At 43.0% G+C, this 18084-nt stretch overlaps 2 protein-coding genes across 2 annotated transcripts; both read right to left on the minus strand.

The window, feature by feature from the left end:
* Nucleotides 1-3777: 3777 nt before the first annotated feature.
* Nucleotides 3778-4176, minus strand: LOC139103243 (endocuticle structural glycoprotein SgAbd-8). Its single transcript, XM_070657720.1, has one exon. The coding sequence runs from the start codon at nt 4174-4176 to the stop codon at nt 3778-3780; it is 399 nt and encodes a 132-aa protein (XP_070513821.1).
* Nucleotides 4177-8042: 3866 nt separating this feature from the next.
* Cpr14 (cuticular protein 14) lies at nt 8043-17070 on the minus strand. Its single transcript, XM_070658455.1, is given in 5 exon segments — nt 8043-8472; nt 9940-10214; nt 10901-11037; nt 16847-16881; nt 16884-17070. Coding segments are annotated over 5 exon segments (624 nt in total). The 5' UTR covers nt 17056-17070; the 3' UTR covers nt 8043-8467.
* Between the last annotated feature and the right edge of the window lie 1014 nt (nt 17071-18084).

Raw genomic sequence — 18084 nt, forward strand, 5'->3', positions numbered from 1 at the left:
ACAATTACGCCGGTCTGATTTACGATAGAAAGTCGCGCGACTATTACCGTAAGATATTACATTGCTGTAAACACAGCTGCCGCGCGCGTCTTTATTACAGCAGACCTTGCTCGCTATCATTAATCAATCACGTTAGAACGAAGAAAACGCGCAGCTTATGCAACGCGCGTCATGTGGAGACCGCAAGTAATTTTGGTCACGACGTTTAGTTTAATGAGAAATCAGACTCGATTGAATTTGTTTGCTTAATCGCCCGCGCGTATTTCTAACACCAAGTAACAATTTAATTAAATTTATTTCTTGCGCAAGCCTGTCGCGAGATCGGGCTCAAGTAAAATACTGTTGCCGCGGGGATAAATCTTAATTCATAAGCGCACAGTGATATAATTCACGCAAGTGATTACGTGAATAATCTAAACTGCATTTTTTTTTAATATCTCTTTACGACAGTGTGTTTGCGCGTGCAATCTCGTAGTGGTAAATTAAAAGACAGATATGGCTTTTGCTGCGACGAGCAGCGACGGAGGCGCGTTTCCTCTCAGTCCTCTGTGACCGGCGCTCTGTGACATACCTACGCTTCGTGGGAGATTCGACGCATACCACGCCAAGATCACGTATGCTAGCCGCCGTCGCAGCATCACGAACGCTATTCCTGACGGTAAGTGTACTCGAGGGTTAATAAAAATGTTCGTCTCTCCCCCTGCAAGGCGGTCGAACGGGTAGGTACGCGAGACTAAGGCGAGCTGTGTCATTCCGCACTGACACGCGACAAATACAAATTAGCTCTGCGGACAGTCTTCTCCGCGACTCTTTTCACTTCGCGAGATTTACGTTATTACTGACGATCGCGCCTTCGACCGCACAAAGAAATCAGCGATCTAAAGAGAAACGACGCACGGGGCAATCGTATCTACGAGGCTGTCACTCTACGTCACGTCTGAAATATAAGAGACACGAATCAATACTAACGCGCCTTTTCTCCGCCGCTTTCATCTCTCCTAATGATCGAGCAGCGATACCGCCACGCTTCCCCGATATTCGAGAATTAACACGTCACGGTAATATCGCGGATAATCTCGACGCCGAACATTTTCGCAGACCAGTCGTCTACCCGAGGACTTTCGAAAAGGTCGTCTACGGGGTCCGACTCCGACTCATTGACGTTGACGTCCGACAGTTTCGCGAGGGTGGAGAAGCCGGAACCGATTATACCTCGCGGCATTTCTCGTTGAACTTTCACCGCAGGCACCGCGACATTCGTCATATATTGCCGTTTAGCGCGACGTGAGTCGTGTTCTAAATTTGTTACAGCATCACGTAACAGCAACTTATATAAATCTTCCGAGCGCAAGCTCACGCGCGCTGTTGAATCTTTCAAAGTTTATTCCCACAGAGAGAGAGAGAGAGAGAGAAAGAGAAAATAAATTGTATACAAGCATCAAATTCATTTCTCCCTAAAGCACAATTTCTTTTGACTACGAGAATCTGCCGGTAAATCTTATATATCGTTCAAAATTTGATAAAAAGTCATAAATTCTGTTTGCAGACACGGAAATTGTACAAAACACGTAACCGAATGGAAATAAGAGTTTCACTAAAAGTTGTCGAATCTCGCATAAAAATATTCCTCAAAGTTGTTCAAATTGCTCTAAGAAAATTATTTAATTATTTAATTATTGCACCGTCGGCGCGGTGGTAATTCTTCTCGCAGTACGAAGGCTTTATTATCTGCGGTTAGAGAAAGTGTGCCAAAACGTATCTCTTCCGGTATACGTCACGTAGCGCAATTATAGCAGCAAACGCATCTGCCAGCGCGCTATCGGTGCCGTTATAATTTACAAATATTACAACAATTTCGCATTTGTCAGAATATTAATCTGGGCGCGCATTAGAATGCACGTATCGGCGATACATCGGCGCGATATCACCGGCGACTCATAATGTTTATTAATAGTACCATAAATTCGATTATCCGGCCTCGATTAATCCCATCTATCGCAGTCTTATTTGCGCTCGCGATTCAACAAATACCGATTATGATCGTGCCGTCGATTCGAAATTGCTGCCGCAATCAAGAAACATGATTCGCGGAATTTATAACTGAATTATGAAGCGGCCGCTGGTATTAATTATCAAATTAAACGCGGTGGCGCACGGGCGGAACATATACATATATATGTGCACCTCCGTAAACAATTTAACGTTATAATTGGCGTATGTGAATATTTCCGCGGAATGAGCAGTCCGCGTTTATTTACGCGTGCGTTTACTTCGACGTCTATAATCATTTTAAATAAAAAAATTAAAATAAAATAAAATAAAAAGAAATAAAAATGTAGGCTAGGACTGAGGGAAAAATAAATAAAGGTGAAATTAAAAAATGAAAAATACAGAAAGATTGGAGAAGAGAAATGGTTTGTCTATATGCGTTCACATTTAATTGGGCCGAGAATTGTGTGAAACGCTAATTACTACATAATTTCTGTACAATATGTGCGCGATATAATATGTATAAACTGCGTTTATATTTTACTAATTAAATAATTTTAGGTTAAACGGAGAGACATTATTTTGCATCTATATAGAATTTTTCTCTCTCTCTCTCTCTCTCTCTCTCTTCTTTCTTTCCTTTTTTAAACTTTATAAATTTATAATTACACAATTTACAATTATACAATTTACAATTATGCCGATGTTGCTAATTATAGTGACGCTTTAGCTGTTTCTGATTTTAAGAAGGTAGCGCAATTGACAGCAAGAGCTCTCACTATCACTCGCTTATATAACGATCTTCCTTCTTCGCCGCAATAATCATTTTTGACCCCAATTTTTCTATTACCGCGTAGTCGTCTGTCCACATCCAACTTGAGTGAGTTTGCTAGTCTCACGTCGAGTACCCGCTCTCGGAATATTCTTGCGAATTCCCGAACAAAGTAGGCGAAGAAAACGGCCGTATGTCGCGAAAGAACAAATATTTGCTTCCTCTCTTTCCCCTCCCATAATTGTTTAACTATCAGAAAAGTGCTTCCGTCTTTGAGAGGCAGTAATGTACATTCTTTAAATCCCTTCTCTAGGATAAAAATAAATACTTCGTTACAAAATCAAGGTTTCTTCGTGACATGTAATAATAATTTTTACGCGCATCCGAAGTAAATGGACAAATTTCGGATTGGATTTGTAAATTTGTATATTGTTAGATATATAGAATATATTTGAGGGCTTTTTTTTTTCTTTTTTAAATTAAGTTACAAAATATTATGCTCTTAAGCCAATAACTCTCTCCATTTCTCTGTAGAATCTGTTGTTTATATAATTAATCAGATTAATAGAGTCGCTTAAATTATAGTTAACTGAGATAATTTGCGATGTTGAAGTAAACACGCGACAACATGTGCATATACATTTTCCAATAATATAATTTATAGCGTTTATTTCTTAATAATCTCATAATACATTAAACAAGCTGCGTTATCAATTTTAATAATTTCATAACTGAGCTTATCTTTCTAATAAAATCTTTCAATATCGCATTTATCCCAAACGCAATTCGATATCACAATTATCGTAATTAATCGCACGTTCGGCACGCTTACAACGAAATTTCGTAAAACGACGAGAACGGCCGGCGAGGAGCGGGGAATTAAGTCACATCTTCCTTCGGCAAACGATATTTTTATACAAAAAAGAAACTTGTCTCTTTACATTTAAACGTCAAGCCATAAACTTACGCAACTGAAACGTGATCTTTTAACGTGTCTGCTGCGACAGGTGTACCAGTTACACTTTGTTTCTCTCTTCTTGATAAGGGTGGGCGGCTATCCAGTCGAGGGCACGCTGAATAGCGGGCGGGATTGCCGGCGGGGGTGGCGGGGTTGGCAAATGCGCTCCTTGGAAAACGGCACCGTTCTCGTCTGCCAGCCAGCCGAGATTAATTTTCTGCCCGTCGGGCGCGGTCCACGACGCCGAGCCGCGCACTTCCTCAGCTTCCTTGTCTTTCTGGCCAGAGTTCTTCTGGACTCCCTGCTCCTCGAAAGTAATCCCGTTAGCGCTCTCCCATTTCAAGAAGTAGCTACCGTCCGGGCTGATGTCCTGCTCCTGCCTGATGATGGCTATCGGCTCATTTGCTGCCGATATTACTGCCGCCAGGCCCAGCAAGATAATTAAACGCGGATTCATCCTGGGCAGGATAAAAAATAGATTAGAGAGATTTATTTGAAGCAGTGTATACACTTGGCGAGCGAGCACCGAATCGACGCGGCAAACAAGAACTTTTTTATTTTTCACGTGTATCGTTGATATGTTAATTTTGTAGCAATTTAATTTGTATGTGAATATCAGCGTTCGCTGGGTGTATGCACACTTTAACGCGATTACTAATGGTAGCTCTATCGTTGCACGTAATTAAAAAATTTTTATTAAAACTTCTATTACGAAGCTCAACTTACATATTATTATTTTATTTATTTTTTTTTTTTAATAATAAAGACATATAAAATATTTAACAAAAACATTTAAATAATCTTAATAAAATTATAAAAAAATCTCTTGTAACTTTTACCATTTTGAATTATTTAACATTCATTAAATATTAAAAATCTCACAAGCATAAATCGAAGTTTTAGGTGAAAAACGTGTTCCAAATAGTTTCGAAATTTTTGCTTCAAAGGTAATTATAATGAAGGCGACGATTTGAATATATCTAGCTTCGTTTGAGATTTGACTGACAGGCGATGCTGCGCGACTCTTACCTCAACTGCTTCGTTTTCCAGATATTGCGTGCACGGTACTACTGACGAGCGTTTATCCATCGCGTCTTCCTTTTATAGATAGCACTGCCCTGTGCTATCGGCGTATTGCTTCAAATGCCACGATGATACCGGTTCGAACCTTTATTATAGACCGGTGCACGCCGCAAAAGAAACCAGAGACTCTCTTGTACCCGCCTTTATATTTGTTAAGTCTTCGAGTCACAATTCGGAATCGGAAAGTGCGCGCTTTTGTATAGACGCACTTTCATCATCGTATCGATATCATTATGATTAACTAAAATTTCTTAAACGCTACTATCTTATTTATTCCTAATTTTTTTTTTCTTTTTTTTGGAATCGGCAAAAAATAAAATAATTGCAAACAACGCATAGAGGAAACGTCATATGCGATTTGAGAAGACGCAGTAAAAATTCTTTTCATAACTTTCGGATGCTTAAGTAACGTTCAATATACCACAGTTATTCGCGTGTGTTTCTATACAAAGATACATCAATGGAGTTCAAGTACGATGCAAATACACGTAGTGTTTTAACCTTTGAAACGTACGTTGTATGCCACTCGTTTTTCCTCGGAATTCCTTTCGCGATCGATGTGCATTGCACTCGGATGATTTTTTATCGTTAACGACCGACAGCTGCGACGTACGATAAGTCGTTAACTCGTTTATTCCTATACCAGTTCTTTTGTTACAATTTTCGGTACATCCTACATTTCTGCAGTCATTTGTAAAATAATAAATTAATTTTTGGGTATATAAAATAATTTCTTTTTTTTTTTTTTGAGCTCTTACATGTTTTTCTATTCTTATGCTTAAGCACGACTAAATTTTACTTAACCCATGCAGTGCCTCTTCTAATTTTCTTTTTTTAAAAATTATTTTTTTTTTTGTTACAGATCGACGCAGCTGCATCAATCTACTGCTGTCAACGAAAGTGTCGTCACCGCCGAAATTATTAATCATACGAACCGCAGTCGGTTCGTCGGTCGTTCCGGGAGTTCCGTACAGTATTCGGACGGCTTTATTCTAAACGCGAGTGCCGGACAGGAACGCGCAAAAGTGATCGATAATTTTCGCTATTGTAAAATCACGGTCGGAGTGTTCGCGAGTGACTTGTGCGCGGAAGGATGACTCGACACGTCCCATCTGAGAGGAGGAGCAGGCCCGGGGGGCATCTTGCATCGGCGGAGCAACTTTTAGGTGAGAATCAATTCTTTAAATAAAATATTTATTAAAAAAAAATTTACTTTTTTTATTAACTTTGTTAATTTATATAATCTCTACATTAATATTTTGCATTTTATGTTACAGTCACCGGCTGAACTTTACAACTCCGCTGAAGCTCATGCAGATTGGTAAGTCGCATGATTTTTTATTCGTAGTTAGTAATTGGAGTCTTATAAAAAATAGCGCGCGTATGGTTTCTTTTGGTAATTAAATAAATAACGTTTAAAAATACGGCAAATTTTCTTTTCAATTTTAATTAATAATTTATTTAAAATTAATATTACAATAATCAGTAACAAAGCAATATCGCAAAGCAATAATTAAAAATAACTTCCGCAATGATCAAACTATAAACTTGCATTGTTAAATGCTAAAAACAATGTAATTATAATATTTAATTCAGTCTTTTACATATTTATGTAAATCCACGAATTATGTAAATGTATTCGTGCCATTTGCAACGAAAAACGCACACAGGCTTGACGAAAGCGAGATAATCGAGCCGGCTATTTATTACCAAAATAATATAGACTTACACCGATTGCATTATTACGCGAAAAGAATTATGTCATGTTTATTGGACGTTTCATTTTAGCGGTTACTTTCGGCTGCTTGCGTAATGCAGTTTCATTACTCGCTATTGAATTACTTTGTCAGCTGCCATAAATGTACCCGATACCCGTAACAGGACGCGCATCAGGCGCAATATTCGCAGACGGATCGTTAAAATCGTGTCTTCTCGCGACACTCTTTACGACACTACACCCGCGTTGCGAGTTATCAGCATTTTTATTTAACGCCCATTGTTGAAACGAGGCACGCAGATATGCCAGCCGCTTGCCGACGATGTAACATTCACTCCCGCGGGATGGGCAGATTGAAAATCTACGCGAGGCAAAATTGCATAATAGCGGTGCGCGATGCCGAAGACGTGCTCGTAGTTTTCAACCTTTCTGCGGCGCGAGCGAGAGCATGAGCGACACGACGAGGCATATCATCGCGCGCGCCTATTATTTAACATTTGCTTATACTTATCGTCGTTTTGCGGTCAATGTGAAGAGTAACTCTCTACAGGGCGAGGGCTCGGTCCGTGCTTCTTGTAAAATTATCCGCGCAATTGTAGATTTTCTTTAATAACGTACCGAGGAGCGCACATCTTAGATGGAGAACGCGCGTTTCGAGACCATCTCGTGAAAAATGAAAAGCCAGAAAACAGTCCACGCGATCGTAGTTCAAGAACTATTATAAGAAACGTTGCACAATTTTCTCTCGAGCTTCTTTTCAGACTCAGAATTATTTTCAGACTGTGTGATTAAAAAAAATAAAAAAAAAAAGTAAAAATAAAAATGGAAACACATTTATAAGACCAGACAAAATTACGATACAAAGTCACGGAAAAGAAATAAAATTTACAGTAAAAAGAAACAAAATCTGTCTAGTATCGGTCGTCTATTCACTGTTCAGCGCGGACCATGTATCTAAATTGATGTCTAGACGTTTTTTTCGCCGCGTACTTGTTTACTGTTGTTATTCTGACCTTACGCAAAGCTCGCTCGACTGCCGAAATCGCCTGGCAAACCGGTTCTCGCCGCCCGCCGCCCGCGCGTCCACCACTTTGCGAACTTGGAACGCGAGACTTGCTGGCCAGATGCCAACACACGCACGTACTCAACTACCGCGGCGGTCTGCGGACCCGGCGCCCGGCAGTCTCGGCAGTCGAACGCGCGTAGGGATAGGTCAGAACGCGTAGTAGAAGTATAGTACGCGACGAAAAACGTTTAGATATCTACTTTTTCTAGCTCGTTATTAGCTGGCAATAATTATCTTGTACCTCGTACGTTTTGAGTATTACATTTTCGGCTTAGTGCTAGACAGTTTCGTTAGACTCAATATCTACTCGGGAAATATTTAAAAATGTAATATTAGAAGAAGAAGAAGAAAAAAAAACTTTATTTAAGTTTAATCGAATTAATTGTGACAGTTTTTATTTAACCACAGAAGAAGAATGACAGATGTAGTAATATGAACGTAGTAAGATATTTCCAACTTGGGCAAAACGCTTTTATTTATATACAAAAATCACAAGTTAAGTACACATATAAACTATTAACGTTCGATGCACGCGTAGACGAGTCGCACGCGCGTGCCGTTCTCGTTTCTTGCGTGCGGAGGCGGCGCGCGTGCATCTTGGCGCACGGGGGGGCATCTCTCCCTCGTTGAAACTGCTTGAACAGTGCGTTTTATTTTTTTTTTTTCATCTATACAAGATAAGATAAAGAATCATCTCGGGAGTACATAGCTTATTATATATCGTTTGTCTCATGCCTTGTCTTCGTGTTACGTTTGTATCCTAGATTAATATACCACACTATATTTATTTTTATGTGATTGCGTTTCGAAAGCTCGGGGTCGGGTTCTGTCCATGGCAAGCTGGCTCGGAATCAGGTCACGTTTGAGGTAAAGTTGGGCTGATTAACCTGCAACAGAAGGGGGAGACCGTGAGCATAAGGAAGGAACGGCGCTTGAAATATTTAGACTGCTTGCAGAGTCGGTGGCGCGGTAACATAGTTACAGGCAGGTAGCCGCTTTATTATGCGCGGCCTGTGTATGTGTGAACAGATAAATCCGTGAGTCCTAGACAAACAGATTACGCGGAATAAATTCTAGCAAACAAGATCAACGATATATGACAGATCTCTTAAAAAAAAAAAGAAAAAGATATATCTTTCAAAGTCGGTAAACGTGTACGTAAGAGAACAAGAAATTAAATTTACTTTAAAAATGGGGAAATTACGAATCTCACGTTTCTCATATCGAACTTCGATTTCAAGTAGGATCTTGTTCAACTTATATTTAACGGCGACGTATGGAAATCTTCTCGCATCGACGGAACGTGTTTCCCACGCGCGGAGTAACCGAATTTTGTTTCGTAAAAGCGGTTAACGTATGCCGAAATTGTTTTCGTTCCCGTTGCACGGTTGCCACAAAGATATTTTCGGTTCACCGGCGCGCCCGTATTCGGGCCAATTTCAATTTCGAGTTCAGGACCAAAGTGAATTAAACGGTGCCGCAGCGAGTCCTCAGTGAGATACTGCCGGCCGCCGAACTGCGATTGAGTAAACTGATTTCGCCTCCCCTTTTCGCCCGTCGCGCTGTTTGCCGGAAACACAGAGGACCGAGGCGTCGCTTAACGCACAGGGAAATTTAAATGGCTGCTTGATCAAAACGAGTTGCGGGTAAAAAACGATCATGTATTCCGTCCGGCGTAAATCAATTTCGGCGGTGGGATCCGTTGCGATTTTTTTCCCCGGCCGGTTTAACCCCCGGAAGTCGTGTATCTTCCGTCGTACGGTAACTCGGTTATTTCGGTCAAACGTTTTTTTCCGCCACGCGGAAGAATTGCACGGCGAAAATTTCCGCGAGCGGCAAAAAGGAACGCCGCCGCGTGGCTTAATCGTCTACTCTAGATGAAGGCGCTTCTTCCAATTACGAAATTAATTAAACCACCGGTTGAGACACAAAGAAACTTCATTTCTACCGCGTAACGTCATGCGGTCACGCGAGTGATATCCCTCGAGGGGTGAAAACGCTCGGTGCCTTTTGAAGTCGCATACTTTATTATTAATCCTCCCCTTCCTAATTGTGTTCCCGTGCCCGCGATAAATTTTACATCCGTGTTGACCCCGCGCGAGTATATTCCATCTCATTTGTCTCTTCGCGCTGCGCGATCAATAATTTGTTTTTGAAAATACAATTAACACAGATTTTTGCAAAATTAAGAACACGCTTTTAACATGTCTCTTGTGCGAATGCTCGAGGCGGCTTTACGTTGAAACCGACGACTACATTACTCGCGTCGAGCGTGTGATATACAGCTGACGCAAAGGCGAGTTTGAGTCACTTCATTATTTAATTGATATATTTCGTTATTTATTCAATCTCACCTCGTCCCGGTGGTCTCTGACCGCCGTCATCCTCTTCGGGGTGAGCGGCGTTCCATTCCAGTGCCCTTTGAATCTCCGGGGGGATGGGCGGTGCCGTGGGAATGTGGGAGCCCTGTACCTGAAAGCCGTTCTCGTCCGCCACCCACGTGATGCTGACCTGTTGGCCGTCCGGTGCCACATACGAGTCCGAACCTTGCGAGATTACTGGCGTCTCCTGTTCTACTTGTTTCGGCTGACCCGATTCCTGATGGCTGATCCCGTTGCTCGTCTCGAAACTGCGGCACAAATAAAGCCGTGCGACGTGACAATAAAAGCGTCTTTTTAAAAGAGATAAATTTCTACTCGACGGCTCAATCGGAATGACAAAGTGACGAAAGCTAATCGAATTCCGCCGTTGTAGACAATCGATAGGCAAATAATGCGATCCGCACGCGGATACAAAAGACGTCACGCGGCCTCGGATGGCATTAAATGGTACGGAGGAAAAAATAGAAACCGGAGGAGAGAAGTCCTCGGCACAGTAGCGAATGCTCCCACTCGTGCATAATAGAGTTATGCAAAAGCGAACCGTCGTGGGCGACAATTGGAAGCCGCGCCGACAAACCGATGCCGTCGGGTGCAGGTATGCGGGTACCTGCCGACCATCTTCGTATCGATTGTCTTCCTCGTATACAATCGGTAGGCGAAAAGGATATGAATACTCGCGTGGGTGTCGCGGAATGTCTGCGTTATTAAAGAATTTTCGCGAAATCGCCGATCGCTAATAATGACGAATCGATCGACGATTTTTTGAACGGTAAAGAGAAACGTTTTTCGACGAGGCGTCCATATCGTTATCTCGCCGTTTGCGTTGTCTCTTTTAAATATAGTTAAATTAATTAATTAAGTATATTAGAATTTTTTTCAAACGAGAAATTTGTTAAGACTCCCCAAATGAATTCATCTCGACGTCATAACTCACTTGTTGATATAGTTGCCATCGAAATTGACTTCGAGCTGCTGCGATGTAATTACTGCATCCTTCTCTGAGCCACCGGGAGGTGGTCTTTGGGGTGCGCTAAGTGTACCCGTCGTACAGAGTACGACCGCCACCAACACCTGCCAATAATCATTTCATGTATCAATCGTTCTACAATACTGCAAGTTCCTAAAATAAAACTATAAGTTTGTAAAATTTGAGAAAGCAATCGCGTTTGTTTTGCAATTACGTGTGAGCTAGCTGGATAGAACCGGACAGAGTCGAAAGTCGCAGTTGAAACTCGTAAAATTTGAACGTAACGCGATTCGGGAACGTGTAAAATCTGCTGTTACAACACTGGTGCGTTATAGGCGCGAGCGTAATGTCGCTTTAATGTCCTAATATTGACCAGAGCGTCAACTACGCGAGACGCATGGTTTTATCATCGCGTCAAGCAAATAATCCACGCGGTCCACCGACAGAGTTCCACCTCGCAAAAATAGAAAAAAAAAGAAAAAAAATTATAAGCTAGAAAAAATCCGGTTTATCCGATTAAATCTCGTTTAAAGCGCGTAATTTTCAGCGGTAGGATTGATCTCGCCAAATTTCTTCGCGGGTCTTTAAATTTCCCTTTAAATTTCCTGGCGACGGCGCGACAGACGATAGACGACGTCAAGATCGAGAATTCTGGCGTAACTTTCGTGCTCGCGCGTATCACGAAAATAGGCGGGGACAATGGCACGTCGGTCCTCGACATCGCGAAACCTTTGCTCACTCGAATATTCATAGAATTCGTGAAAGTACACGCAAAATGGGTCGACCGTGCGGTCGCACGTGTTGTATATGTGCGCGGGGCACGGTTGCAAAGGGCACAACCGAGGACGATAATGCTTAGAAACTACACGCCGCGGTTACGTCAGTTGCAAATGACATTATGAAATACGGCATGTAATGACAGGACGAAAGTAGTGCCGAGCAACGCGCCCGTTTTTCTCATGAACGCGCCAAGTGAACGTATAATTTCATTCACGAATTTCATCAAGCCTCAAACCAGCTCGGAAAAAGGGAGCGGGCGGGAAGGATAAGAGATCAGAAGTCACCGTGTTACAAATGTTATAAATGTCAACTGGTCTTCATTTACTCGTCGTCGCTTTGTTCTTTCGTTCTCCCTTTTTTTCTCTTTTATTCTGTTTTTTTTAATTAAAATTTAGAGCAAAAGAGATAAAATCGTGGAATTTAATAAATTTATGCATTACAATATTAAATAAAGTTATTTAGCTAGTTAAATCTCAACGAGAAGAAGTAGATACGAGCGTTTTGAACTGCAAAATCTCAAATTAAAATATTACAACATCTCATCTTTCTCTTTTAAAGCTCGTTGCTTTAATATATATACAAACTTGAAAAATAACCTGCCGGCTGAGATGATGGCTCGAGAGAGAAAATTACAGCGTAACATATAATCGCGTTCACGCAAACGCTAGGTATCGTTTCTCATCCGTTCGAAGCGGATTCGTTAATTTCAAACTTGCCCAGTTAATTCCAATTAATAATAGTTGGCTCTGCGAGTTTCAATCGGGCCAAATTTTTAAATTTCAATTTAAGCGCACGCGAGTGCCGCGCGATGAAACGCGCATCAGAGGATCGTTTCGATTGATTTCACGTTAATCGAGCAACGAGCGATTAAAGAGCCGTCGTGGCAAAGCTCGTTGGATTAACGAAGCTGTCATGTGCAATTTACAATAGTCCATGATTTTCGTGCAGCATCGCTCGCGTTAATCAAGCGATAGAAAATCACCGGTGCATTCGCGAGCGCGGCGCGAGCGGGGGAAAAAGGGTTATCAAATCCTTCTCAGTTGCCAACAATTTTTGTAACATTTCATCGTACGCTCCGTTCAGATCTGCACAGTAATAATCGATTAATTTTTCTCATCCTTCGGGGAGGGGAAAATCGGGATTGAATCGGAGACGCGAGTCTTTTTCGAGCATCTCCGCGAGATAATTAAAATCGCTAGTCGGGTGCTTCATAAAACGCTGAAGCTTAATCCTTTCGTACTCCATCCCCAATTGAGAAAAACCGATACTTTCGACGAGAGTACAGACGAATGAGCCTGCTTTTACGGCCACGAACTTTCGTCGAGAAAACTACTTATGCAAACGCGCTTATATCGAGGATCGACATTTGCTTTCCCGTTAACAGGCCAACCGAAGAAACCGCTAATTGCCTCTCAATACACGTAATTTCGAGGGAAGCAGAAGGCCGGCGTTGTTAATGATCGTTACGACGCGTCTCGAGGCGCCGCGAGAGATCATCTCCTCTTCTTCTTTTTTTTTTCCTTCATCTTTTTCTTTTCGTCCGGTTGCGCGAACGCCGCGGGATTGTTTCACGCCTCGCGCTCACGTAATTGTTATCTCGACAAACGAATCGTTATCTGAAATGCTAATTGATCGACAACGCGTCGTTATTAAACGGTCGGGGAGCCGGGTAACCGCGAAAAATCTCTTCGCTCGCGGAGAAGAGCGGGAGGACGGCGAGAATTTGCTGTGCAATAACGACAGCGTGTTGAACCACTGGTTCCGCGCGGCGCGCAATACGCGACGAATCATGAAAGGAACGAGGGCAAAGGCGCTTCTTGCCTCCTAGCGCAAAGTTGCAGGATCACGCGGGAAAATTCATGCTCGTACGGAGCGCGTCCAACGTTGAGTGCCACGTCGGCCGAATTTAGTCGACGAGATCGTTTGCGAGATCGATAGCGGCTCTCTCAATGTCGTTTATCACTCGACGGAGAAACGATTTCAAAGTTATATAGATCATGCACGGCGAAGCGAATTCAAGATGAAAATCGAGCTCTCTTGGAGGAAGTTCTCTAACGCGGCCATAAATAGAATTTCGTTCGAAACCTTTCCCGTTGACGAGACAGATTCGAGGAGCGAAACATCCCCCTCTCCCCCTCCGAATTTACCCACCACCCACGCGTGAAAATTCTGTATAAATATTCCCGCTTAGATTTTCCTCGCGAACTGAAGCGCAGCGCGGAATTTCGTCTTCGCCCTCGGGGTGAGATATTCGAGATATTGCTAACAATGTTGATCTTTGCATCGCGCTTGATTACATTGTAACGACGGTAATCAAGCTTCGCCTTTCGTAAGCGTGGACGGTGCAGTAATTTGAAAATAATCTCCGCGATGCGGCCGATTGTGTTACGAGATGGTAATGAAATATGATTAGCGAGATATGAGACGGTGATTTTTCTGCGGCGCGCCGCCTTCGCTGAAGATTACCGCGGAAATCGATATACCTTTACTCGATAGGCTGACATTGAGAATTCCAATTTCAATGACGTTCTCCGCGCCGCGCGCGAACACGCGGATATATGCTTCCGCCGCGTAACATATTAAATGCCGATCCGCCTTGAAAAAAAAAAATTCCGCATATCCACTGTTCGCACGTCGCACGCAAGCCATTTGCATGCAATTAGAAGTCTCAAGGCGTCGAGTTAAATATAATTTGCAAATCTTCCTTTTTTTTTTTTTTTGTCTGCAGGAAGCTCCGTAAAAATTTCGTCGCGCGAGAAATATATAACGCGCCCGTTTGGAGTACGAATTCGAAAAGCGACGTGGCGTTTAATTTGGTAACAGATTTTGTAACGCTTATGAAATCGTTTTCAGCGCAATCACAATTAACGAACGATCAACCGTGCGCGAGATGGCCGTCGAGTTATTTCCTTCTCTCGTTGTCGCGCGGATTGTCGAGTTAATGTGCGTACCGAAACTGCAAGAATGCGCCGGCAATTATCATCTCTAAAGAAAAAGGTGTCGCCGTGGGGCCGTGGCGTAACACCTGTCAAGTGTCCCATTCGTTACAATGCAATTATGTTCGCAATTCCGCGTTTATTCGGCATGCGTTTGGCATACACGGCTTGCGTCACGCGTCGCGAACGATATCTCGAGCGGCTTCTGGAGTCATTATTATCTTCGCCCGCAGATACGTGCCGCGATGTCGTGGAGCAACCCTTTCGCAGCGACGCGAAGACGGCCATCGAAGACATTAAAGTCGTCTTAACGTGAGACGGAGCCATCAGGCGTAATGCGGAATCGCGAATTAGAATTACGGCGCGGAGAACGCGACGGCGGCGTTGCAAAAGGATGAAGAAATCGGGTATACGCGCGACAAGTGGCATTTCAAGTATATATCTCTTGTCGCGACGGTAAATACATATCCGTCTATATATATAATTTTTTCTTCTTCTTTCATTTCACACAAATCTGTTGTCGGTTTGTTAATTTAATCACGAGACGGCTTTAACGTATGCTATAACGTGAAATGTTACATGAAAGCACTGGTACTCATTATTATTGCACCACATCCGACTAAACCTGTCTGTCTGATTCCAATTTTGGTTTTCGCGCATTGTAAATTGAATTCTATGCCAGACGGAGTCGGATTTAGACGTTAAACGCGAGATGGGAATATAATCTATTGTATCTCGATGAGCGGTGGCGAAACTCACGGTACGTATTTCGGCTATCGCGTCTCTGTTCTCGTGGCGTAAAAAGGTTGCGTCGTATTCCGAATGCTCCCGTCCAGAACAAAGTTTCCATATCTTTAAACTGGGAGAGGTAATAATATTTCAGTAGCGACGCGAGAAAGGAAAAAGGAGAGAGAAATACATATATATACGTTTACTGAAATGTAACTTATGAAACGATGCATTTTCGAACGCCAGCGCGATACAGCGATCCTCTCCAGGTTTTAAGAAATTTTTCTCTCTTCCCAGCATCCGTCCCCGTGAGCGATATGGTACGTACATATCGTACACGCGATATGTCGCTCTTTACTCGATAGCGCGGCACGGCGCATGATATTTACTAATATACGAGAGCGGTGCCGGAAAAATTGCCGAAGTCGCGCAAAGTTTATCGATTCATTTCCGCGAACGACTCGTCTTCGTGAAAAATTTCGCTGATATCGGATGCACAAGCCGAAGAGAGAATCGTTTAAATTTATTCCCCCGAGCGACGGTCCGTAGTAGATGAGCGGAGGAGAAAAAAAAAAGAAAAAAAAAAGAAAATGAAAGAAATACGGCAGTCTCTTACAATAATTCGCTGAGAGAGCGATTTAACGTTCTCCATTACCGATAAGCTTGCGGTTCGCGTGCAACGCGAAACGAAATCTTGTTACACTAATCGTTGAAGATGCGAGACGTCTTTTTCCTTAAGTTGTGGATTACTGACTTGGCGCGTTGTAATTCGAAAACGTTAAAAGAGAATGCGCGTTCGCGAGATGTGAAAAAATTTGCTTGAAAAAGCTTTTTCAGGCGCTTTTATTCTTCTTCTTCTTTTAATCGTTGCGTCGTTTCGAGCGGACTTCGAGAATTCAACAAAAATAAAAGACAGTGTAACACTCGACATGATTTTTTTTTATCGTCAAAGAAATGATACTTTCATTTAGTTAGCAATTGACGGCTTATCCGCAGGCTGAACCCGATTGCGAAACGATGTCATACGATGCCGTCGTTAATTATACAAATGCATAACGTCAAAGACGTTGCGAGACTCGCGCAAACTCTTGAACGTTTCGCCAAAATGTCATCCCATATCGCCCTCGACAAATCACGCGCGTGTTCGAAGGCGTCTGGTCTAGTCTAGCTCGGTCTGGCCCCGGCGTCGCGACTTAAACTAATCTCGTGACTACGGGACATCTTCTCGCCCGAGGGACCTGACATTCGTCGTTACCTAACGTCGCAAACGCGCTTCCACGTAAGATAGATGAGTTGAAATTTTCGGGAGAAACGTTACCCCCGTTCATCTCCCCCGTCTCCCTTCTTTGTTTTTCTTTCTCTTTCTTATCAGCACTTCTAGGCGTTCTCGCGAAAGAAAGCCCGCTCGCGAGCTACGATATCGCGGCCCCGACTCGCGGCACTCGGCGAGTAATATGCGCGTACCTACCTTAATAGTATACATAATCTCTCTGTCACACGGGCACCGAGACGACGAAGAAGAGCTTTGCCTGAGATGCAGATAGGTTGGTGGTGGTACTTGTGCTTCTTCGTCAGACGCTTCGGCTCTTTATATACGCGACGATGCCAACGTGGTGCAGTGAAAGGGGTCATCCCTGCCCTCTCGGCACAATACACTTCTTCTTCTGACCAGTGCATCTTCGGAAAAATGCTTGGGATGAATCAGGAGTGGAGACTCGGCACGTTTTTTTTTCTTCTTTTTCTTTTTTCCTCCTCATCGGTATCTTCTTCTCTAGCTAGCCGATCCCCACCCTCCCGCTTCCTACTCCGCATATCTCTGGCACACCTGAACGGCTCGAATCGATTCCGGTATAGTTCCGAATCGGACATCCGGCTTGTATTCTATATAAAAAAAACACAGAGCAAATACGTGAATGTATGTATGTTTTTCGTTAACGATGAAATATTAAACAAGACATAGAAATCGAACGAAATAGACCGGCGGTAACGCCTGATAGACTCACGTATTATTATTCGCATTTAAAATTATTTTATTAAAGCGTAGCGCAAAAAAAAAGAAAGAAAAAAAGAAAGAAAAAAAAAAAACTCTTGGTTTAATTTTTATACAACGAAAATGTAGAAGACTGGCACTTTGTGTGTCAAAAGTGTCAGTCGTTATCAACGTACTCGTCACAGTTCGGGACAACTTCTGCGATTAGAGACGTACGCCGGAGGATCGCGTCGACTCCGCAGCATGCACGATCGCGGAATCGCGATTCCGCGAAGTGGAGCAAAGTGCATCGCACTTGAAATATGTAGGGGTGCAATGTCTAGGTCGATTACGGCTACATCGGCGTAGCGCCGCGTCGTGGAAGCGATTTCCTCGCGCCATTCATAACGCCACGACACGTAGCGCGATAGCGCGTCAGAGTAATGCATGCGCGCGGGAGGCGCATACTTTATGCGCGCGTGTCTAGTCGCTGATAAGCCGCTTGTTGAATTCCACCTACGTATGATAATCCTAACACGGGCCGCGCGTATATTTCTTCGCGACGAGCATATTTCGCGTTCGCCAGTCTCTACACGTGCGCACCGAACGAACACCGAACGCAAAACGTTCGTAAACATATCCATCACTAGAAAATAACGCACCGACACATATCACCGACTATTGCTCGCGGTCGCTGCGTTCTGTTCGCTAAGGGTGCCACCGCCCCTCCTACATGT

This window comes from Cardiocondyla obscurior, linkage group LG06 (genome assembly GCF_019399895.1).
Source record: "Cardiocondyla obscurior isolate alpha-2009 linkage group LG06, Cobs3.1, whole genome shotgun sequence".
Classification (NCBI taxonomy): domain Eukaryota; kingdom Metazoa; phylum Arthropoda; class Insecta; order Hymenoptera; family Formicidae; genus Cardiocondyla; species Cardiocondyla obscurior.

Bases quoted from the DNA above. Each gene is read 5' to 3' on its own strand.
- LOC139103243 (XM_070657720.1), bottom strand. From the start codon at position 4,176: ATGAATCCGCGTTTAATTATCTTGCTGGGCCTGGCGGCAGTAATATCG.